The following is a 23,600-nucleotide window of genomic DNA, read 5'->3' on the forward strand; positions in this document are numbered from 1 at the left end:
TCTTTCTGCACAAGCAGGCCGTTACTTGATAGGTCTTGCCGAGCAGGAACACTTTACGGGACAGGTGAACACAGGGTCCCCCAAACGTTAATATCTCCAGCCAATACCTCCTTAGGGGCCAGGGTGACGTTTCCGCCCGGCCTGTCCCAAAGACAAGGTACGGACAAGGTGTGGGTGTGGTTGCACTCACGGCCCCCAGAGCCAAACCCTCAAGTGTGGACACATGAGGTCCGTGGTCAGAGGCCTTGGTGCTCTGTGTCCGAGGGATTACAGCCCTCATGCTGCACACACGGCAGCCCCAGATTTCCTCCCTTATGCGCAGCAATCCCTGGGGAGCCCTAGGGTCCAGGAGCTGCTAAACCGCCTGCACAACTGTATCTGCTGCCCAGCGGCCTCTTCCACCCCAACATCAGCGTGTGTGGGCTCCAGAGTGCTGTCCCTTGAGAGAGGACACCCTCAGCAATTCAGGAGCCTTCTGACTTCCATGTTCCTGAACCACACGTGTCTCTCATTGGTCTGTCGGTATCGTCATGTTGTCCTCTATGCACAGGAAATGTCTTGCTTTGCCTGTGCTCCTCTGTCTCCCTGAGTGAGCCCTGGCGTGTTTGTGTCTTTTCCTGGCTTTGCCTGTGCCGACACCTCTCTGGTGATGCCTCCTTGCCTGGCCTAAGTGGGCACAGCTGTACCCGTGTAACCGCCTTCGTCTCTGCACACCTGTGTCTTGTGTCAGCTGTGGCTCTGGTGGCCTCTCTTGACTTTGATGTATGCTTCTGCGCTTGAGTGTGTTTCCCTCTGAATTCAAACCCTTTCTTCCACTGACAGATCCAATTGCTGTCCTGCTGTCAGGTGGAGGGGCTTCTGCGCATTCTGTTTTGTGTTCCAGGAGCCAGAAATCCTTCCGTGCCTGGAGGACCTTCGTCAGAGGATTGGCCATGCACTCACTGCCAGCCAGTTCATGTCCCCAAATGCAGCTGCCTTGCTGTGAGCATGCAGTCACACCTCTATTTTCTGTCCCTCTGTTTTCAAACCCTTTGCACCTGAGGGGCTCAAACGTCACTGGCCTGCACCTTGCACATGCAGGCGTAAATTGTGTAAAGCGGTCCAGCAACGTTTTCCCACTTACTCTTTTGCCATGTGGCATGTTCCTGGCTGGGAGAGACTTTCCCCTGCCAGTGTGTGTCTCGTTTCCGTGTGCCTCCTGTGTGTTCTGGTCCCTAATTTGTCCATTACGTCCTACCTGGGAGTCTGATTCATGTTTGCGGGAACGAGGCTGACCCCTGTGACTGCTGGGTTCTGAGCTCAGCTTAGTCCCCCAGGACTAGTGCGTGAGTGAGGGACACAACGGGCAGTGACGGATGTGCCCGTATCCTTCACGTGCAAGCGCTCCGTCCAGCCACCTTCACCGGGACATTTCTCAGCGACCCCTCTTTGTTTGTGGTGAGAGCCCTTGCCTCTGAGAAATCTGACGAGGCGGTGAAGCATTGCTTACGGCTGCCCTGTGCAAGTTAGATCTCCAGAACTCATGCACACGGCAGGACTGCATCTTCACACCCGAGGCCCGACACCTCCTCATCGCACCCTCCCCTGATTAACACCACTCTGCTCTCTGGTGGACTGCATGCCTTTAACTCCTTTAGTCTCCTCAGGAATCCATCAGGCAGGGCTCACCACCACTGTGCTTCTGTCAGGGGCTGGCCTCTTTCAGTGAGCCCCGTGCTTTCTGCACCGATGCTCAATGCACCCGCCCAAGGGTGAGCCACACTAAGCCCGGCGGCGAGCCCTTTGGCCCTACGTTTCCCACCTATGTGCTTGGTGGCAGAGGTGCACAAGGAGCCCGCCTGCATGCGTGTCCCAGGTCCTCCACAGGGTACAAAGTACCGCCTCAGGAGGCTGATCCGCATCACACGGGCATAGCTCTGCTTGCACGTGTTAGCCTTTCGTATCATACAGGCAGCGCAGACTTAGAAATCCCGCCACCTGCTTACAACTATCCAGCCCTCGTGCTTCTGCAGACGCTCTGTGTCTGTACAGACATTTGAGTCACGGTCTCATGACCTTCCAATACAGCTTGATGGTCTGTCCTTAGCCTACAGCCTGGGATGCGGTTCTCACTCATTGTCCTCCCCTCGGGTGCCAGTTTCCTCCATCACTGTGGTGGAAGGTAAGCTTTATAACCATCCATTGGCTTGACAGTACTGGGCGGATCACCTGTCTGCGTCCGGGGATCCGAAGGAGACCTTGGCTCTTTTGCTCACGGTGCACCCTTTCTCCGTGATGAGTCGCTTTGGATGAGAAGCTTGCCAGAGGCGAGGGTTCTCAGAGTTGAGCACATTTCCTGGGCATCTGTGAGAACCTCGTTGGTTCCACTCAGACAGCATTGACATTCATGCATGTGCAGCCTCTGCCTTTGCTTGAGTTTGCTGAGCTTTGGGACGTGATTTCTTCCCGCACGTGCTGTGCCTAAATCTCTGCTGTGTCTTTCCGGCAGTCCCGTTTCCTGTCTCCTGCTGGTAACTACAGGGCTTCCAGCAGCCCTGTGGGGATCGGGTCCTGGTGTTCTTCCCTGCGGTGCCCTCTTCCTCACCCCGAATGACCTCAGTCATTCCTCAGTCTAGGAAGCTAGAACTAGCTTCCTTCTAGTTCAGGGTTCGTTTCAGACTGCCCTTAAGGTCCAGGTCGGAGTGGTGCCTTTTGTGCTGAGGGCTGACCACTGTACAGCATTCGTCTCTGTGCAAATTGCACAGGTGAATTTCACCAGGTGAAACTGCACACTGCAGTTGCCCTGTCTTCAGAGTCAGCCCACCTGTCTCTGCCTCGGCTGCCCCTGCTCTCCTTCCTCCTACCCTCTCCTTGCCTCCCCCTCCCTTGTCTTCTTCCTGTCCCTCCCTCCCACTTTCCTTCCAGCTCTCTTTGTCTTCGTCTCCCTCCTCTCCATCACTACTGCCTCCCCCTGTCTCCGCCGGTCTTCCTTGTAATAGGTGCCCCTCTGTCTCTTCTTGTCTTGCTCCTCCTCCCTGTCAGTCCCGCCAATCTCCCTGGGACTCTCCCTCTCCAGGCCGGTCTTCCCCTCCACTCGTCCTTCCTTCATCTGCTTGCACGTGTCTCTCTCTCTCCCTCTATAGCTCCCTCTCTCTGTGTGTCTCTTTCTCGCTGTCTCTCTCAGTGGACCTTCTGTGTCTGGGTGCATGCTTCTTCAGAATTCTCGTTGGCGCCTGGGAAATGTGAAGGGAACTCGTCTGCTATCGTGTGTACTAGTGAAAGCAGGCACGGGGCTTTCTCAGAGACAGACACAGACAAGTTTGCAATACTCGGTGAAGGGCCCCCTAAGTGCCCTGCTTGGTTGGAGTCGTCCTTCTTTTAGTGGAAGGTTAGATTTCCGGACCGGAGCAAACTGCTAAATCCTACTACCCCACCTCCCTGGCCCTCTGCACGGAGATCAGTAGGGCACCAGTGGCAGATGGGGCTCTGGGGTTGTTCTTTGCTCTGATTTGCAGTGCAGTGAGGTCTACTGAGCTGCTTTCTGGCAGGGACACGGCACTGGGGTGGATCTAGGGTGGGTGTCACCGGTTCTGGGTGGGCACCCACCTTACCGCTGCCCTCAGCCTGACGGCCAGGGAGGAGAAACCGTGCGGACGGCCATGTGGCCCCAGTAGGCGCGACACCTAAGGACTTCTCCAGGCCTTGCCCCAGCTTCATGAAGAAGGGGCAAGGGACGGAGCATGCAGTGGCTCACGGCGTGGACGTTCCTGTGCTGAATGCTCTGGTGCCCGTACTGAGGCCTCTGGGGAAAGGGTGTACAAGCGACCACAGATTGTGTGATACCGGGGACCTCGCAAGTCAGGCCTGGAAGGTGACAGCGCTGAAGAGGACATGCGGCAAAACGGGGCTCACGCTGGTGGCTGGGCACTTGCTCCAGAGCCCGGACCGGCCGCTGGCGCGCGCTTGCTGGCCACCAGCACCCTGTCTTGCTGTCTTGCAACTCATTGTTCCGCGAAGCTGGCCAGCGGGCCTGACCTGCCCTGGAACCACTTCGCCCCAGGCCGCATGCGCCCACTCTTCACTGCCTCTGTCTCGGCCCCTCCTCCACAGCAGCCACAGCCAATGCGGAGTCCTCAAATCCCAGAGCCTGTGCGCCTGCGCCCAACTTGGGCGGGCTGAGGCGGGAGGCAGCAGGGAGCTAAAGGTCTTGCGGCCAAGGCTCCCCCCACCGGCTGCCATTTCCCTGTCCTTGTCCTGAGGCTGCCCTAGCTACACTGGGGCCGGGGCGGAGAGTCATGGCCAGCGTGTCGCGGTCCGGAAAAAGCAGCGATTCCCGTCGACCCTGGACCCTGATCGTCCCGGATGAGAAAGGTCGAGAGTCCCGGACCCGCGGGAGTGCAGGGGCGCTGGAGGGCGTGGGTTGGCCGCAGTCCCCAGGTTCAGGGGCGGCAAGCGCCCATCGTGTGCAGGAAGCCCAGGCCGGGTGTGAGATACAGGTGGCAAGCCCAGCGGAGGAATTGGTGCTGATATTGGATGACGGAATGGTGGCGGCTGAGGTGGTGATCGGGGAGGAGGAAGAGGACGGCGGGGGGGCGACCGAGGAAGAGGTGGCTGGAGAGGAGAATTCTGAGGAAGCCAAGCCAGAAGCAGAGGACATGCACGAGGAGGAGGAGGTGGAAGTTGAGAGACAGCAGCAGGAGGAGATTCAGGAGCAAGAGGAGAAGCGCGAGGCAGATGCAGAGGCGGAGGAGGGGCCCCCGCTCTCACAGGAGCTGCAGCAGCGAGAGCCAGCGCTGCGTCCTGCCTCAGCCCAGGACCCACTGGCAGTGCTGGAGCGTCTTCAGCTGGAGATCAGCGCTGGGAATGCCCAGGATTCCAGGGCCTTACGGCGGCTGAAGCGCAGGATTCTTCGGAGGCGGATTTCTCACCTGGATCACAGAAGGGCCGTCATCAAGCACATCCCTGGCTTCTGGGCCCAGGCGGTATCCTTCCTTGTGCTGGTGGGTGATGGCGGGGGCTGTTGTGCAGGAGGGCTGGGCACTGAGAGCAGGGTGCCTCAGGGCGATGGCCCCGAGGGAGGAGAGCTGGGGAATGGTCCCTGGCCCTGGGTTGGTGTGGTCTGGGATCCAGTGTAAGGCCTTGCACAGGGGCGGTTGTTGGGCACGGGGGGACCCGGGGACTTGGAGCTGCTTCCTCTTGGTCTCCGCCAACATTGGCCTGCAGGCTGCTCTCAAACATTATTTGCGGACGCGAGTCATGTGTCCCCATGCTACCAGAGCTAGGGTAGCACAAAGCAGCCTTCACTCAGAGCAGATAAAGCAAGGAAATATTTCGCTGCAAAATGGGAGAGTTACACAGGCCGCACACCCACCTTCACATTCACAGGCTGTGCACGGTTTCTTAGCAGTTCCGTCAAAGGAGAGCTTTTCAGACACACACTCATGGCCTTTAGTGGAAGCACGCCACGCCCCTTTGCCAGACAGTAGGACGACTCAGACCCACTCCGAACGGGGTACAAGCTGCCTGCACAGACCCTGACATACACACACACACACACACACACACACACACACACACACACACACACACGATTCTCTCCTGGTATGTCCACCGCTGCTTCCCTCTCTGTCCTCAGGCTCCGGCTGGGTCCCACCCATGTCTTTCTCTCCGGACTGGCTGTGTCACTGTGTCTATTTCTTTTCCCTCCTCGGCCCTCCTCGTCCGTGCTTCTTGATCTCTTTCTCCCTCCCACACCCTCCGCTTGCATCGTAAGTGGGCAGTCGGGTTCCTGTAAGCCATGTTCTTCCATCTGCACTCAGAAGGCTGGTGACAACCTAGGTCTTCACGGGAATATGCCAAGAAACCCAGCCGTGAGGAGGGGTCAGTGCACAGGCCGACATCCCAAGCTATGATGGGCTGCTGGCAGCCCACACAGGTCAGATATAGGAAGGAACTGTGAGGAGTGCAGGCAGTGGAGTCTCTCCCTGCTGTGTGCAGACAGCGTGGGAGGTACAGGAAGCCAACGGACTGCCCAGTGTCGATGGGGTCTGATGCATTTGCAGAGGCTGAGGAGTGTGGGGACTAGTGTTTCCTGGTGTTTCTGCAAATGCCATGATCCCGTCCTTTGCTCTTAGCCTGGGAGGTTTGGAGGGGGTGTGTGTCTGTTTCCACAGCATCTGAAGGCACAGCTCCTTGACACAGCACAGATTCTGAATCACCCCCAGTTGTCGGCCATGATGGGTGCCCAGGACAAAGACGTGCTCAGCTACGTGGTCGACTTGGAGGTCAGACCGGGGAGGCTGTGGCTGGGGGCCGTCCCGTCGGGTGTGGGATTTGGGCGGGAGAGGGTGAGGCAAAGGTGCTCACCCTCACAGCCAGGCAAGTAGCTCGGGAGCCCGAGGGAGGACACTTGCCCCCTCCTGTCCCATTGCTCACGGCAGGTGGAAGAAGTGGGCCATCCCAAGTACCGCTGCAGAGTGATGTTTTTCTTTGGGGCCAACCCGTACTTCCGGAACCCAGTGATCATTAAGGAGTATCAGCTTAGCTTTGCTGGTAGGGTGTGGGTCCCATGATGGTGCGGGGCAGGGGGTGAGGAGCATGAATCAGGGGCATGCGGGAGGGCGACGGGGAGGGGGAGGTGGGTGGGGAGGAGGCCATCAGGTTGCTCCTCAAATCCTCTCTTCCTGCAGGCTACAGGGCATCGCATTCCACTCCAGTCCAGTGGTTCTGGGATTATGAACGTGGAGCTCCCAGTCGCAGGCATGACCCCACCAGCCTTAACTTGTTCAACTGGCTGTGTGAGCACAGCTGCCCAGGGGCGAACAGGATTGCCGAGGTGGGGCCCCTGAGGCCTTCGTCAGCAGTGGGAATGTGGGTGGCCCCCGGCCAGAGAGGAGAATGGGCTATGCCCAATGTGGTGCCGGCCTGTGTCCCCTTCCAGATCATCATCGAGGACCTGTGGCCCAATCCCCTGCAGTACTACCTGAGGGAGGAAGGGACCAGAAGACAGTGATCTGACGTGCGCACGTGTCGGTGAGAACCCCAGTATGCGGTGTGTTGACCTGTGTGTTGTATGGGCAAGGGAACGTGGGCCAGACATTGGCTTGGAAATGGAAGGTCCGCCGAGACAGGGACACAGGTAGCATGGGGAGAGGGTGGGAGGATGACAGGGGACCTGCACAGACTCAGCTGCAAACACACAGAGGGTCGAAGCCTGCAAACCAAATGCAGTTGTGCTGTGGGCTGGGGCTTTGGAGAGCAACTCAGGACGAGCAATGCTTCTCCACCACAAATGCTCCCCGTGGATGTCCGCCCTCTCCCGGACTTCCCCCTGCTCCTTCAGTCTGGATTTGCCTGCCAGTCTTTGGGTCAGGAGCTGACGTGTCCCCAGACACCACTGTGGTGAGAATCTCGCACTTCCTTCCATGTGCCCCACCACGCCATGTCCTCGCGCAACCTCACAGCCATTCTTAGAACTGGTCCAAGGCCATTGGGGGCTGGAAATGAATCCCTGGGTGAGAAAGCAAGGGGGATCGCAAAAGGGCGAGGCACAAGAGTGACACCAGCTGGGAAGTATTTGCCAATATCCCGTATCATTCTTGGTGTCTGTTGCGTGGGGGTGTGTGTGTGAGCGTGTACGCAAATGTGTCTGCGTGTGCCCACATGAGTCAGGGGCTCTGCATCTGTGTGGGGTGAATGCGCAGAGCTTCTATCTTTGCCCATGCAGAAACAATGGAGGACACCACGAGTGCTGGAAGAGATGGGTGGATGAGTCTCCTGTCTTCTACGTGCCCCGGAGAGAATTGAGGAAGAGATAACGTGTGGCAGCCTTGAAGAGTTTCCATGATGTTTATGTGGACACATACAGGACGTTGAAAACCCTTCTGTTTGTGTGTGTGTGTGTGTGTGTGTGTGTGTGTGTGTGTGTGTGTGTGTGTATGTGTTTATGGGGACCTCAGGAGGGACGACGAGATCGGGACCTGAGTGTGACTGTCCTAGCCACTGCCCGGGTGATTCTGTGTGTGCAGGAGAGGTGCAGTCCTGGTGTGGGGCAGGTGTTGCCATGTGCACTGAGGCCTGCTTTCTTGGGCAGGCAGAGCCTGGAAAGAGGAGGAGGAAGAGACAGACCTGTTATTTGGAGACCTGTTGTATAGACCAAAGCCGAAAGGCAGGGAAGGGGATTGCACAGTGGGACCAAATTGGTCCATTGGGTCCTGGTACAGTGTGGCCAGGCCTTGGTGGGATTCAGCCAGGACCGTTGCTCCCAGAAGGGTGTCCTGTCCTTGGTGAGATAGAATCCAGGGAGCAAAGCCTCCAGTCAGGATACAGAGCTAAGGCCCCGTGTCCCCGGAGAACTCAGGAGTAGGCAAGCTTCTCACAGTCGATGCCAGTATACCTTGCTGCTGCCTCCCACACCCGGGGCCCCTTTGACCCCGAGCCCTGTCCTCAGACAGTGGCTCAGGATGGGAGATGTGTGAGGGGAAGAGGCAGTTGTAGGTTGTGGGCAGCAGCGAGGCTTATGAGTGGGATTTCATGGAGAGAGTACGCGCGAGGGCGGAGATCCAGCGTGAGTTCCTGCGAGTGTGTGCGGGTGTCTGTGGCAAACTGGGCCTGAGATCCGTGGTGGTGCCGGCAGTGTGAGCGTGCATGTGTTCGTGCGATTGCGTAGCCGTGTGTCTCTGTGTGTGCAGGAGTGGGTGTGTAGCCGCTGGAGAGACAAGGAGAGACACATGGGTCTCTGTGGATGAGGTGCTTAGGTGGGACAGTCAGGTGCCAGAATACAAGAGTGCAGTCCCTTCCCTCCTGAGTCCTGATGGTAATCGGCAGGATGGGTGCAATCGTTGCTGTGCCAGCGGGCTCAAGTCAGGATGCAAAAGGGAAATTGGTGCAAGGTCAAGAGGGGGGCCGAGGGGAGGAAAGCCTGTGCCCAGTGGCCAGTGGACCACTTGTGAGTGAGTGTGCTTGTGTGTGTGTTAGTGTGTGTCTATGTGGGAGTGAGTGTGTGTGTGTGTGTGTGTGTGTGTGTGTGTTGCGTTGCCCTGGTGGGCCTACAGTAGCAAATACGTAGGGGCTACATGGTTGTGCCCAGGCTTTGTGCACAGAGTAGCTAGGGAACACAACCTGTCAGGCTACGTGGTGTGCAGGGGCGTAGGTATTTCCCTGGAGGGAGCCGTCCAGCAAGAATGTCTGCTCTTGGCAGACGTGCCATGTTTTGTCACGAGTCAGCTCTTCCTCGGGGCTCTCCTCTCTGCTTCCTGTGCACCAGGCCCAGGGAAAGGGAGGAGCTTGGACCCTAGACCTCAGGTGACTTGAGACCCCCAGGGGTGCCATACAGGATGGTGTGTGGGGATCCGTGTGTTGATGGGCAGGTGAGCAGCCTGCCAGCTGCTCTCTGAGGGGACAGTTCCTTGCCAGCAACACCTCTCCCCGCAGCACAAGATCACCACTGTCGCTGCAGCTGGGCTGGGGACATGTCAAGGTGTGTCCCAGAACTCTGTTCCCCTTGCACGTAAGGGGTGCCAGAATGAGCCTCTCAGTCCCTGTGCGGGCGACCCTGATTAGCCTCAGACTTTGTCGATTCCTGGCCTCACGAAAATGGGGAACTGGGTTCCTTTCTCAGCGTCTCAGCGGTTGCATGTCGACGGAGGATGCTGTGGACAGTGTGGTCAGGATTCTGACCGGGCTCCACCTGCCCCGCCCCAAACCGCAGTGGGCAGCACGTGGCCCACTCTGTGTGTGCTTTGGGGAATCTAAAGCCTTACAGCCCCTCCCGTATTCTTCTCAGGTGGTGGAGGTTCAAAGGGGCCTAGGGAGGAACACTGGTCCCAGTCTGCTGCCGGCTGTGCCCACAGGTGTGCGTGCCCAGCTCCTTGACGCTGAAGCTGCAAGGCTTTGCACTGCCCCCAAAGCCCCATCCCTAGGATTTGCGTGTGGGCCAGATGGAAGTGAAGTCCCAGTGACCCTGCGGGATCACAGCGGGTGGTCTCGTCTGTGCCTGGCTACCCGCCTACCTGCCTTCCACATAGCCCGTTGCCCCCATACAGGGCTTTCGGTAAACACGCGGCCACCATCCAGCATGAGAGGGAAGGCTGGACGGTGTCCCAGTACCGCTGGTCATGTGTTGGCTGCTGACAGCTGACAGCATGGAGACCCCATGGCCCGGTGGAGGACGTCCGACCTGTCCTACAAGGAATTGGGGACGACTGTAGGGATGCATCAGGTCCCATGCAGTAACCTAGCCCTGACCTTACCTGCCTAGCGGGTGTTCGAAGCGCCTTTGGGTCCCAGGCCTGGCATGTGTGTCGGTGAGCTTCCTCCTGGATGGCACTGCCGACACAGGGCTGGCTGGTCAGGGGTCGCGTGTGAGGCCCGTTGGGGCCCGGCCTCTAGGTCCGATACTGCTGTAGGTGTTGTTGAAAAGACAGAGCACAATATGATCGTCCCTTGGGTGTCGCTGCACTGGGGATCCTGTCGCTGCTCCCAGGTTCCCACTACCAGGTCTCCCCGGGAGGCCTGGGAGGTTGCCAGGCTCCTTTTGCAGGGACACAAAGGCTTGTCAGGGCCCATGCCTCAGGGTCCGGTGCTCATTGCGGATGACTTGGGGGCAGTGCGAGAGCTATTGCTCCCGTTCTTAGGGGAGATTGCGGTGGTCTTAAGGGACAAAGATGTGCCTGGAGAAGAGAAGGATGACCAGAGGAAGCATTAAAGGAGGAGGAGAAGGACGATGAGGAGGAGTTGGAGGAAGAGGATTGGGAGGCGTTAGAGCAGGAGGAGAAGGAGTGAATGATTGGGTGCAGGAGAGGGAACAAGTGGAGGAGGAGGATGTCCAGGATGAGGAGGAGCACGAGCCAAAGGAGTAGGAGCGGCTGCGGGAGGATGTTGAGGAGGGCGAGATCAGAGGGAAGAGGATGAGGAGAAAAGATAGAGCCAGGGTGGAAGAGCATGAGTAGAAGTGTAGGAGCAGAAGGAGGAAGAGCCCGAGGAGGAAAAGGTGGAGGGAGAGGAGGAGCGGGAAGAGTTGGAGGAAGAGGATTGGGTGGGGTTAGAAGAAGAAGAGGAGGAGGAGAAGGAGTAGGGAATGACTGGGTGCAGGAGAAGGACAAATGGAAGAGGATGATGTCGAGCACCAGGAAGAGGAGGATCGCGAGCCAAAGGAGCAGGAGCAGCTGGAGGAGGGAGTTGACTAGGACGAGAGCAGAGGGAAGAAGAGGTGAAAGGTCAGAGGTAGGGCAGGAAGGGCAGTAGCAGGAGAGGACCTGGAGAAGGAGGAAGAGTCCTAGGAGGAAGAGTTGGAGGAGGAGGAAGAGGTGAAGGACGAGGACGAGGAGGATCAGATGCAGGAAGAGGATTGGGAGGAGTTACAGGAGGAGGAGGAGGAGGAAGACGAGTGAATGATCGGGTGCAGGCGAGGGAAGAAGTGGAGGAGGAGGAAGTCCAGGACGAGCAAGAGGAGCAGCAGGAGTCGAAGAGCAGTAGTAGCTGGGGAGGAAATTGAGGAGGACGTGAGCAGAGGGAAGAAGACGAGGAGGAGGAAAGGTAGAGCCAGGGCTGGAAGCGCAGTAGCTGCAGAGGGGGAGCAGAAGGATGAAGAGGCCCGAGGCTAAGACTTCCAATACTGTGTTGAGTAACAGCGGAGGGGGTGGACATTCCTGTCTCGTTCCTGACTTGAGCTGAGAGCTTTTGCTCATTGAGATGATATTCACGTTGGGTCGTTCATACATGGCTTTATGACCTCGATGTGTGCTCCTTCTATCCCTACTTTCCTGAGGGTTTTTTTTTTTTTACCAGGAAAGGATGCTGTATTTTGTCCAACACTCTGTCTGGATCGAGTGAGAGGATCCTGTGGTTCTCGTCTTTTCTTTGGTTGATGTGAGGAATCCTGTTAATTGTTTTGCGGATGCTGAACCAGCCCTGCATCCCAGGTGCAAATCCCACTGGGTCGTGGTGAATAACATTTTAATGTATTGTTGGATCCGAGTGTCTGATATCTTGTTGAGGAGTTTTGCATCCATGTGCATCAGGGAAATTGGTCTATAGTTCTCCTTTTTAGTGGGGTCTCTTTCCGGTTTTGGAATCAAGGTAACGCTGGCTTCATAGAAAGAGGTTGGAAGTTTCCTTCCATTTCTATTGTGGGAACAGCTTCAAGAGAATAAGTGTTAACTCTTCCTTAAATGTTTGCTGGCACTCCCCTGGAAAGCCATCCGGCCCCGCAGTCTTCTTCCTTCAGCAGGTTTTTGATTACTAACTTGATTTCTTTACTGGTGATGGGTCTGTTCAGATTTTCCTTTTCTTCCTCTTTCAGCTTTGGTAGTGTAAATGTTTCTAGGAATTTGTCCATTTCTTCCAGATTGCCCATTTTATTGGCAAATAATTGCTCCTAATATGCTCTTCTTATTGTTTGCCTTTCTGCTGTGTTGCTTGTGATCTCTCCTCTTTCATTCTTGCGTTTATTGATTTGGGCCGTTTCCTTTTTCTGTTTCATCAAACTGATGACTGGCTTATCAATTTTGTTAACTCCTTCAAAGAAGCAGCTTCTGGGCTCATTGATCTGTTCTCCTATTTTGGTTGGTTGGTTGGTTGGTTGGTTGGTTGGTTGGTTGGTTGGTTTGAGGTTGTTTTTGTTTTTGGTTTGTTTCATTTTTGGTTTCAATAGCGTTAATTTCCCCTAATGATTGTTATTTTCTGCCTTCTGAATGTGTTGGGTTTCATATGGTGTTCTTTTTACAGCCTCTTAAGGCGTAAGGTGAGGTTGTGTCTCTGAGACCTTTCTTTCTTCTTTAGGAAGACCTGACTTGCTAGATAGGTCCTCTTATTACACACCCTGGTGCGTCCCAGGGGTTTTGGGTTGTGGTGTTATCAGTAACTTCCATATACATTTTCATTGACTTCCGTATACTTTGTATATCCTCTTTAAACCCTTGGTTAGCCCATTCAGTCTTTAGTAGGATGTTCTTCAGTCTCCCAGTATTTGTGACCTTTCCAAATTGTTTCTTGTAGTTGATTTCGAGTCTCGTAGTGTTGTGGTCTGAAAATGTGCACGGTGTGACCTCGATCTCTTTGAACTTCCTTAGGGTTGACTTTTTCCGCCAGGAAATGATCTATAGAGGAGAATATTCCATGAGCACTGGAGAAGAACGTATGTTCTGCTGCTTTATTATGAAATGTTCTGAAGATATCTGTGCAGCCCATCATGTCCAGTGTGTCCTTCAACGCCCCCGTTTGCTTGTTGAGTTTTTGTTTAGATTATCTGTGTATTGCAGCAAGTGGGGAGTTGATGTCTCCTCCTATGATGGCATTACTAAGAATGAGGTTCCTTATGTTTGTGATTAACTGATTTGTATATTTGGTTGCTCTCAAATACACCACATAAATGTTTTCAATTGCTAGGTCTTCTTGGTGGATAGACCCCTCGATTATGACATCATGCCCTTGTGCATCACTTGACACAGTCTTTACATTAACGTCTGGATTGTCTGATAGAAGTATGGCTACTTTGGCTTTGTTTGGTTGACGGTTAGCATGACAGATGATTCTCCATCCCCTTATTTTCACTCTGAAGTTGTTTTCACATCTAAAGTGGGTCTCCGGTAAACAGCATATCGATGCAACTTGTTCTCTCATCCATTCTGTTCCCCTGTGTGTTTTGATTGGAGCATTGAGTCCACTGACGTTTAAAGTGAGTACTGAAAGATATGAATTTATGGCCATTATCTTGTTTGAAGGGTTGGAGGATAAAATATCTATATATCTTTATATCTATATCTATATCTACGTCTCCATCTCCATCTATATGTATATGTATGTGTATGTGTATATGTATATTTATATATATATATGTATATGTATATGTATATCTATATGTATGTGTATATGTATGTGTATGTGTATATGTATACGTATTGTATAACTATATCTATATATCTATATCTATATCAATATCTATATATCTCTATATATCTTTATATATCTACTTCTATATCTATTTCTAAATATAAATATAAATATAAAAAGTATAAATATAAACAGGTAGATAGGTAGGTAGGTAGGTAGGTAGGTAGGTAGATAGATAGATAGATAGATAGATAGATAGATAGATAGATAGATAGATATGAATTTCCCTCTGAGTGTCCCCCCTTAAAATTGCATGCAGGTCTGATTTAGCGGTCACAAACTCCTTTAAATTTTGTTTGGGAACCTTTTTCTCTGTTTCTATTTTGAATGACAGCCTTGCTGGATAAAGAATTCTTCACTGCGGATGTTTCTAATTCAGCACTTTGAACGTATCCTACCACTCCTTTCAGGCCTGCCAAGTTTCTCTGGATAGGTCTGCTGCAAACCTGATCTATCTTCTCTTGTAGTTTAGGGACTTGTTTCCCCTTGGTGCCTTCCTGATTCTCTTTGCCTGAGTACTTTGTGAGTTTGAATATGATATGCCTTGCTGAGGGTCAGTTTTTGTTGAATCTAATGGGGTCCTCGGTGCTTCCTGGATTTTGATGGTGTGTCTTTCCCCAGGTTAGCAAAATTTCCCACTATGATTTGCTCACATAACCTTTCTACCCCTATTTCTCGCTCTTCCTCCTCGGGACCCCTATGATTCTGATGTTGTTCCTTCTGCATGAGTCACTGATTTCTCCAATTCTTCAATCGTGCTCTTTTCCTTAATCTCCCTTGATTTTCCTGCTTCCATAGTCTCCATACGTTTGTCCTCTGAATCGCTGATTCTCTCTTCTGTCTCATCCATCCTTGACACCGCTGCATCCATCCGGCATTGCAGCTCAGTTATATCATTTTTAATTTCATTCTGGCCAGTTTTCACTTCATTTTTTCTCTGCACAAAGGGACTCTAATCTACATTGGACTGCAGCTAGTATTCTCATCATCGTGCTTCTAAATGCTGCTCCAGACATCTTGCTTGTACCTGTGTTGGTTGAATCCCTGGCTCTCGTTTCTTCATGGTCTTTCTGGGTGAATTCCTTCCTTTTGTCATTTGGAATGGAGAAAAGGAACTCATGAGGTGGAAAATTCAAATGAAATATTCAAAGTGTAAAATGTTAAAAGTAAAAACTTAAAAACACACACGTAAATAATGGAATGAATGATGCTAGATTCTAGGCATGTTTCATCTGGGTGTTGAAAGTGGTTTTGTCACAGGGGAGAAAAAAAAAAGTGGGAGTGGAGAAAAATTTAGAAAATACCAATAAAAATATTAAAAAGGGAAATGTCGTGAGAATTTGAAAACTCAATACACTGAAGTAGACTAAAAGGAGAAGATGGGAGTAAAATAGAATTTGTGAATATAGACACAAAAGGAAAGAATAATGTAGAAGAGTTTTAAAGAAAATTAGTAAAATTTCCACCTGCCCAGTCTCCTTTGCCTCTCCGCGCACAAAAGCACCTCCCTTCCTGCGCCTCCTCGCTCTCCAAGTTGACTTCTCCATGCCACGTACCTGCTGAATTCGGAGGTTCAGGATATGCAGATTGCTGTGCTAATCCCCCAGTCAGTTTCCTGGGTGGGTACGATGGTTTAGTGTTGGTCTGGCTGTATTTCATGCACACGAGACACTTAAGAAGCTTCCATGCTGTCTGCCATCTTGGCTCCTCCCCAAAGAGGTGAGATGTGTAGCACCAGTTCTCTGATATGAGACATCCCATAGGACAGTTGTGGTCGGTGACAAAGCGGAAAAGGGCATGTACCACACAGGGAGGTCACCCTGGAGGGGGAGGCAGAGAACCTGCTCCAGACCTGGGAGGGGAGGCAGGGGCTCCAATGCTGGAGCCACGCCCACCACCCTCCAGCTGATGGTTCCTGAACAGCAGCCAACTGTCTGGGTCTGGCCTGGAGCTCCTTCACCCCAAGGACCTGTGGTCAAAAAGTTCACTGCCCTGCCTCTGCCCCACCTCCACCACAGCCACAGCCACAGCCACAGCCACAGCCACTGCAGTGTCCGAAGGGCCACGTGGCCGTGGGCGTGCTTCCCAAAAGCTGGTGGGCTCCAGAAGGAGGCAGCAGGCATTTAAAAACCTTGGGCCTCGACACTCCACCTGTCAGGCCTAGTCTGGAGCCTCATGCCTCAAGTTCCCACCCCTTGTGCTCTATGGCCCTAGCCTGAGGATGGGCTAGGGCCCCAAAGCAAGGGAGTCATGTTCCGGAAAACGCTGAGATTCCTGAGAATACCGGGCCTCCATTCTGCTGGAAGAGGGCGTTCGAGAGTCCAGGCATCGTGGCAGCACGCCCGTCTCAGTCCCAGACAATTTCACTCATTCATACGCACGCGCACGCGCACGCACAGGCACAGGCACGGGCACACACACACACTCCCCCTCTGTGGCTGTCTCTAGTTGTGACTTACTCTCCTTCCTCGGCCTCCTTCCATGTCCCTCTGGCCTCTGTCTGTCTCTGAGTCCCTGTGATCATTTTCTTTAGGGAACGCTTCCTCCCTCCCACACCTCCATCTCTCTTTCTCTGTCTCTGTCCTGTCCTGGGACAGTATCAGTGCATGTGGGTTTCCGTGAGCTGTGCATGTCCATATGGACGTAGTAGGCTGCTGATGGCACAGGGCTGCAGGGGAACGCACAAAGGAACGCACAAGTACCAGGGGTCAGAGCACATCCAGACCTCCTAAGCCGTGACTGCCTCCAGGCAGCCCACACAAGCTGGGTATGCATGTGAACTGAGAAAGGTCAGTCCCTTGGCCCTTGCCCTGTAGGTTGCAGCCAGCTGGGAGGTACTGAGACCCAAGGGACTCCCCAGTGTTGAGAGGGTCTGAAGAAAGGGCAGGAGCCGAGGAAGCAGGGAACCTAGTCGTAGCTGGTGTTTCTCCACCTGCCATGTTCCAGTGCCATTGGTACTGGAAGGTTGGTATCAGGTGTGGCTCTCTTTCCTTGGCATCTCAATGCAAGCTTCCGTGACCCAATGGAGGTCCTGAATCGGCCCTAGTTTTCAGCCAGGTTTGGGCCCCAGGACAAATGCATGTGCTGTGTGAGGGGGAAAAGCAAGTGTGAGTCGTGGGGAGGAGCTAGCTTCGTGAGTGGGATGTGGCAGAGGGCATGAGTGAGTGCACAGGTCCACTAGAGCGTGTCTGTGAATGTATTGTGGCTGGCGCCTGTGAGTACTTTTGCCTGGGCCTTAGCGTTTGTGCTGGCAGCGTGCGCGTGTCTGTGTCCACGTGCCGCGTGGCCGTGCATCTTTGTGCCTGAGTGAGTGTGCGTAGGCCGTTGGCTAGCGAAGGAAAGAGACTGGGGGCTTTCCTGACTTGGTGAGTAAGGGGGAGGCTCCAGTGCCAAAGTGCAGCGAGTGCAATCCCTTCGCTCCTGGGATCGACACGGAGCTAGCTGATCACCTTTCATGACGGGAGGAAAGCCTGGACTTTGCCTGGGTCCGCTCATCCTGTGTTGCCTTGGCCAGGGGCAAGTTGGGGTTGGGCCTTCCATGGCGCAGTGGAGGAGGACCAAAGTTCCCTGCAAGGAAGTGGGCATTAGTGGAGGGAGGCAGCAGATAGCAAGAGTAAGTCTGGCCCTGCTCCTGGAGCGGCCTAGGGGATCATCGCAAGGCCTTGTGGTCCGAGCCTGGGGATGTGTCTCGGTGAACATCCTCCTGGATGACCCTGCAGAGACGGGCCTGGCTGGTCTAGAGTCCCTTGCGAAGTTGGGGCCCGGCCCCTGGGCCCCAATATTGTGGTAGGTGTTGGTCAAACTGAAAGGCATTGCCTGCTTGTCCCAGACAGTCCCTGCACCTGGGACCCAGATTTGCTCCCACGTTCCTGCCACGGGGTCTCCCAGCGATGCGTGGGAGTTTGACAGGCCCCATTTCTCTGGAGGGAGTGAGTTGCATAGGTCAGGTGCACCAGGGTCTGGGCCTGCTTTCCTGTCTTGCCCACCCCCTACGTCCTCTGCTGAGGGCAGCTTGAGGGCTCACCACTGGACCTGTTCCTCTCCCTTTCTGGGTAAGCGTTTGCCTCTCTGTCGGTCACACTGGCCACCCCCTCTCAGCCCCCTACCACCTGGTCAGCCTTCCCCCCATCCACCTGCGTGTCTATGCATTGCTGTCACCTGAAGCGGTGGTGTGCTGCCTCATATATCACAGCCACCCTGGAGCATTTCTGTACCCCGTACGTATCGTGACATAGCCCAATGAGTCTGGAGGAACCTCTTCTGTGTCACGGAAGCAACATGTTGGCCAGAGGGCCCGGCACACGAATTTGGAAATCCTAGAATCCCCCGCCTGCGGGGCAGCCTCCTGGTCCCATAAAGAGGTAGGGGAACACTGCACTCCACCAAAGGGAAAAGGCAATGCATGAGTGTGGTGCCTGGCCAGGCAATGCATCTCAAGCCTCCAATCGTGCAGTGGCTCTGTGTGGTGTGTGTGTGTGTGTGTGTGTGTGTGTATGTGTAGCTGGTGCTGTCTGACATAGACCGGCAGGGAGTCCACATCACCACTGCCCTGACAGGGAGGGAGACCACATCATTGCCCTCACTGCACACCGTCTGCAGCTTATTGCTTCCCCAAAGTGGTCATGTGGCTTCGTGTAGACCGTGGGGCGTGTCCCTCACTTGGGTCCCAACACTACATCCCCCAACCCCCTGAAACCTCTCGGAGACCCTTGAAATCATGCTGTCTGTGGCACAGGGGGACAGTGTTTTGAGTCAGCGCCCACGCTCATGGCAGCCTGCCGCCTAAGTGAGTGGTAAAGGAAATGGGAGCAGGATGAACAGACATATGGCCAACGAAGGCCTGGGGAGGGTCCCTGTGAGAAGATGGCCGACCACTGTGGGAGGAAGGGGACCGCTGTCTGTGGGGCAGACGCAAGCTCCAGGAATCCCAGGGCTCACGGGCACGGGTCTTTCCTGTGCACTGCCACACACGGGAGGAATGGGCAGCCGATCGTGAGAGGGGGGTGTGTGCTTGCCAGCGTGTCACGTTCCAGGCAACGGGGACAAACGGCAAGAGCGGCGCGCGTGATACGCAGCCTCCCCTAGTGTGGCGTCCTCTCCACGTCACACACCTCTGGTCACCGACCTTCCCTAGCCGGTGCACTGCTAGACTGCTGTCATGACATACATGTCTTCTGGGAGCAAAGATGGACGTAGAGAATATGCAAAGGAGGCTGAGCAGATGGAAAACCAGGGTGCACAGACAGCAGGCGCACAGCTGAAATGCGTCTCCCGGACAGCCAAGGTGACCGCTGAGTGGATTTGTCAGACTAGGGGCACAATGAACAACGGTGGCGGTGTACATGGGAAAAGCGTGGAGGTCCCCCTTTACCCGTGTGTATAGACAGCCGCGTGCCCAGCGCAGCGTGGAATGCAAAGGTCGCTTTCGCATGGCCAGAAGCCAAACAGGGCACCCAGAGCGCACAGAGGGCCGGCTGCAAGCCCCCCGGAGGAGTTGCCCCGCACGGGGCCCACAGCCTTCCTGCCTATGCAACAGACGCGCCCCAGTTTCCTGGTGACCTAGGGGCGGGACCGCCGAAGCCACGCACGCCACCGTCCCTATGATTGGTCCCGAAGGCAGTGAAGCAGCCTGGGCGTGGCTTGGAGCTCCCTCAGCCTCAAAGCCGCAGGCGCACACCTCTCACCACAAAGGCCTCCGAGGCAGCATCGGCATGGCGATAGCCACCGCCGAGGCATCCTGGGTACAGCACCATGCGCATGCGCCCCCTCGACGTTTGGGCTCTGGGAGGAAGGGGGAGCGAGTTGCCAGCCATTGCCCTCAGGGCTCCACTGACTGGGTCTGGGGAGGGGGGCCGTGCTTTCACGTCCCGCTTCGTCGCCGGTAGGAGCCACAGTTGGTGTCTCGGGCCGGGGCCGCATGTTGCGCGACTCGTGTTTCCGAAACACTGGGGACGCCCGGAGGCCCCATGCCGCCTTCGACCGGGAAGGGGGCGGTCGAGAGACGAGGGCCCGTGGGGACACTGGGCGTCCGGCAGCGCCGGAGGTGCCGCAGGCCGAAGGCTTGCAGGCCACAAGCGAACAGCCTGTGCAGGAAGGCCAGGCCCGACCCGAGAGGCAGGTGGGCGGCCCCAGCGAGATATCGGTGCCGCTGGTGCATGACATAATGGCGGTGGAGGCGCTGTGGGGCCTGGTGGAGGAGGAGGTTGAGGTGCCGGCCGCGGAAGAGGACACGCGTGGGGAAGAGGGGCATGACCAGAGGAAGAAGGGGGAGGAGGACGAGGAGCAGGAGCAGGGGAAGGACAAGGTCCAAGTTCACGAGGAGAAGGACCTGAAGGACGAGGGGGAGCAGCAGGAACAGAAGAGCAGAAGGAGGAGGAGGAGGAAGAGGGGGAGAGGCAGCAGGAGTCAAAGATTAGAAGGAGGACGAGCAGCAGAAGCCCAAGCAGAAGGGGGAAGAGCGGAAGGAGGAGGAGTTGGCGGAAATGAAAGGGGAGGAGCAGGAGCACCAGGGTGTACAAGCGGGCGCGGCCGTGGCGGTGGAGGCATCGGCGGCGGCAGTGGCAGGGGAAGGGGACCAGGAGGAGGAGCAGGAGGAGGAAGGGAAGGCGTGGGAGCCATCCAAGGGAGAGCAGAATTGCAAACGGAGGAGGAAGAGGAGCAGGAGAAGGGAGCGCTGGAGGAGCAGCAGCAGGGCGAGGAGGAGGAGGAGGGAAAGGAGGACAAGGAGGAGCGGGAGGAGGAGGAGGAACAGAAGCCGAGTGAGCAGGAAGGCCGATGGGTGGAAGAAGCCCAGGAGCTGCAGGTGAAGCAGCAGAAGAAGGAGCGGGTAGAGTCAGGCCTCCGTCCTTGCCCTTCCCCACTGGAGGCTCTGGAGGCCCTTCAGATAGAGCTACAGCCGGTGAATAAACAAGCCAGCCGGGAGCACGCTCGACTCCAACTCAGGATGTGGCAGAGGCGGCAGCGTCATCTGGAACAGAGAAGTGCCCTTATCCAGGGCATCCGTGGTTTCTGGGCCAAGGCTGTATCCTTCCTGCTGCTGGTGGAGGGTCCAGAGGGGGCTGGGCTTGCGCAAGAGGAAGGAAAGGGAGGTGACATTTAGAGGAACCCAGGACAGGGACTGGAGCTAAGCCGCGCTCCAGTGGCCGGGAACGTGCAAACGTGATCCCATCCGGCGGTCCTGGCTCTGCAATGAGTGTGGGAGGAGGGCAGTGCCGGGGTGGGGGAGGCATGTGTGCTTTACGTCGCACCTGGCACGGAAACAGCGCTGGGAGAGTGGGGAGTGGCGGTGGAGGTCCAGGCCAGGACGGGGAAATGACCGGGGGCTTCTTCCCACACAAAGCCGCGTGGGGGCACGTTTCTGGGTCCCGCTAAGCATCTTGCTGCGGGGAAGGCGATGTGAATGCCCACTGGTCGGCGCGAGACCGGATGTGTGCTGTCTGGCTGTGTGGAAGTAAGCGTCCTCAGTGTCCTCATGAGCACACAAGGCTAGGCGTGGTTGCGGGCGTCTGGGCATGCACAGCCTCCTGTGCGTGTCTAGCAGAGCCCTGCGCGATCCTGACACCCCGTGGGCCTGGACGCAGCCTGTGGGGAGGGCTTGAGACCCTGGGGGAGGACGTCAGTCCCGGGGGGAGGACGCCTGGATGCTGTCCACACGTGTTCTCTGCTTCGAGCTCTCTCATGCCCAGCACCTGAAGGCTCTTTGACCTGCAGCAGTTTGTGAACCACCCTCAGATGTCAGCCCTGATTAGTAAGCCCGATGAAAGCATGCTTCGCCACATGACCAATTTGAAGGTCGGCCTGGGAGTGGGAGGTGGTGTGGGGGGCTGGCCGTGTGGGGAGGGGAGGTGGTGGGGAGAAGTGACGTGTTCCTTCCTCAGGGGAGGGAGGGTGTCCTGGAAGAAGATTTCACATTTCTGCCCCACTGTACCACGGCAGGTGGAGGAACACAAGTTTCCCAGGGAATGCCGGAAGATCCTGCTGTTTTTTGTCAAGAACTCCTACTTCCAGAATGAAGTCGTTACGAAGGAGTATGTCCTAGGCCTTGCTGGTAAGTGTCCCCTGACTGCATGGGCGGCAGTGGGTGGAGGGTTGAATGTGACTGGTTCTCTGGCGCCGTCTCACATACTCGTCTTCCTGCAGGGTATAGGGCGTCTCATTCCAGTCCCATCCAGTGGCACCCAAGGTACAGACAGGAGGCCTACAGACGCAGGCATGACAACAGCAGCCTCAACTTCTTCAACTGGTTCTCTGACCACAGCTTTGCCGGCTCTAGCAGGATTGCTGAGGTGGGGCCCTGTAACAAGGAAGGGAGGTGATTTTCATGGGTTCCCCCACTGCGTGGGATAGCTACCTGAGGCCTGGCCTGTCTCCCCTACCAGATAATCATAGAGGATCTTTGGCCCAATCCCCTGCCGTATTTCAAGATGAAGGAGGCCCCAGGAGAGAGAACTGAGAGGGAAAGAGGTGAGCAGCCAAGGGTGTGGGCACTGAAATGTGTGCCGTGGGGTCCGTGGCACAATTCTCTTCTGCATGGAGGCACCGAGACTCACAGTGGCACAGGAGGTGACACCAGGTCAAAAGGGCATCGGCCTGAGACGGGGAGTCTTAAGAAGTAACGTGTCAAAGAGCCTTTTCCCTTTGGGGAGCCTGAAGGTGGGAAGGGGGCTAGACAAAGAGAATGAGCAAAGCGGGACAACCAAAGCTGGCTCATCAGATAGCACGGTGACAACTGTCATTCCCGGACCATGAACCCCACCGTCAGGCCTCCTACCACCATCCCACATGTTGTCTGGCTTCGGGAGCCCCTTGTCAGCTTTGGCACAGCTTATCACACCCTCCCATTCTACTTTCCGTTTGGAAACATTCAAGCAACCTTAATCAGGGCCAAGATCAGACTCTCACCTGTCCTGTGTGTGTGTGTGTGTGTGTGTGTGTGTGTGTGTGTGTGTGTGTGTGTGTGTGTCTGTGTGTACCCATATATCCCAGGGATATGCACGATCTTGAGAAGAGTATGAAGGAGCATCGCACTTCATCGACCCCAGTGGAAACCCTTCCGATGCTCACCGATGGTCCACAAGATTCTCCTGCCCACGAAATGAGGACAAGGGTGGTGGTGACACGTGGCGCAGGGCGGGGGTCCAATACATTTGAAGAAATATAGAATGGGAGATAAATATCATGAAGCGATTTGTGTGTCTTCCTCTCAGGTACGCTCTGGGGCGTGTCCATGTATACATGCGGCTGTCCAGGGGTGTAAGTGTTCTGTGCCTGCACATTGGAGTTGCAAGGAAGGGCGGGACGTAGGACATTGTCCGTAGGGATGGGTCACACATTGGGATTGCATGTGAGGTCAGTAAGATTGAAGCAATGGGGACTTGAGTGAGGGAGGCCAGGGCACAAACCTGAGAGAAAGGCCAGTGCCCAGGTTCCTATCTTTCCTGTGAAAAGGAGGAAATTCAAGGAAATGGAGACGCCAGCACAGGCCAGGGAGGTCCAATATTCAGGGTTTGGGCATGTCCATGATGGTGCCCCCAGAATCCCGCATGGGGACACCCTCAGTCATGTTGACTGAACCGCCACACAGGGAGGAATTCCCAGGGTTGATTACCCTCTGGTTTTCAGACGTCTCCCAATGCAGACTGTCTTGGGGACAAGGTCAGGATCTCAGGACCAGCCATACATATTTGAGGGATTGTGAGCAGGTTGTAAGATTGGTGTCCAGGGGAAGGAAC

General features: G+C 55.4%; 2 protein-coding genes across 2 annotated transcripts; both read left to right on the plus strand.

The window, feature by feature from the left end:
- Positions 1-4,274: 4,274 nt before the first annotated feature.
- LOC131503444 (testis-specific Y-encoded protein 1-like) lies at positions 4,275-7,005 on the plus strand. The gene is made up of 5 exons (XM_058714915.1): positions 4,275-4,961; positions 6,186-6,263; positions 6,420-6,531; positions 6,669-6,814; positions 6,920-7,005. The coding sequence occupies exons 1-5, from the start codon at positions 4,275-4,277 to the stop codon at positions 6,989-6,991; spliced, it is 1,095 nt and encodes a 364-aa protein (XP_058570898.1). The 3' UTR covers positions 6,992-7,005.
- Positions 7,006-19,786: 12,781 nt separating this feature from the next.
- LOC131503461 (testis-specific Y-encoded protein 3-like) lies at positions 19,787-23,035 on the plus strand. Its single transcript, XM_058714930.1, has 7 exons — positions 19,787-20,102; positions 20,412-20,890; positions 21,583-21,660; positions 21,805-21,916; positions 22,009-22,154; positions 22,248-22,332; positions 22,855-23,035. The coding sequence occupies exons 1-7, from the start codon at positions 19,787-19,789 to the stop codon at positions 22,881-22,883; spliced, it is 1,245 nt and encodes a 414-aa protein (XP_058570913.1). The 3' UTR covers positions 22,884-23,035.
- Positions 23,036-23,600: the final 565 nt, after the last annotated feature.

This window comes from Neofelis nebulosa, chromosome Y (genome assembly GCF_028018385.1).
Source record: "Neofelis nebulosa isolate mNeoNeb1 chromosome Y, mNeoNeb1.pri, whole genome shotgun sequence".
Lineage (NCBI taxonomy): Eukaryota > Metazoa > Chordata > Mammalia > Carnivora > Felidae > Neofelis > Neofelis nebulosa.

What these genes read in the sequence shown, in the direction of transcription:
- LOC131503444 (XM_058714915.1), top strand. Translation starts at nt 4,275, where the DNA reads ATGGCCAGCGTGTCGCGGTCCGGAAAAAGCAGCGATTCCCGTCGACCC. An exon ending in CTGGCTTCTGGGCCCAGGCG is followed by an intron (nt 4,962 to 6,185) that starts GTATCCTTCCTT and finishes GACACAGCACAG; the next exon opens with ATTCTGAATCACCCCCAGTT. An exon ending in GGGCGAACAGGATTGCCGAG is followed by an intron (nt 6,815 to 6,919) that starts GTGGGGCCCCTG and finishes GTCCCCTTCCAG; the next exon opens with ATCATCATCGAGGACCTGTG.
- LOC131503461 (XM_058714930.1), top strand. Translation starts at nt 19,787, where the DNA reads ATGTTGCGCGACTCGTGTTTCCGAAACACTGGGGACGCCCGGAGGCCC. An exon ending in GCTCTAGCAGGATTGCTGAG is followed by an intron (nt 22,155 to 22,247) that starts GTGGGGCCCTGT and finishes CTCCCCTACCAG; the next exon opens with ATAATCATAGAGGATCTTTG. An exon ending in GAGAACTGAGAGGGAAAGAG is followed by an intron (nt 22,333 to 22,854) that starts GTGAGCAGCCAA and finishes CATATATCCCAG; the next exon opens with GGATATGCACGATCTTGAGA.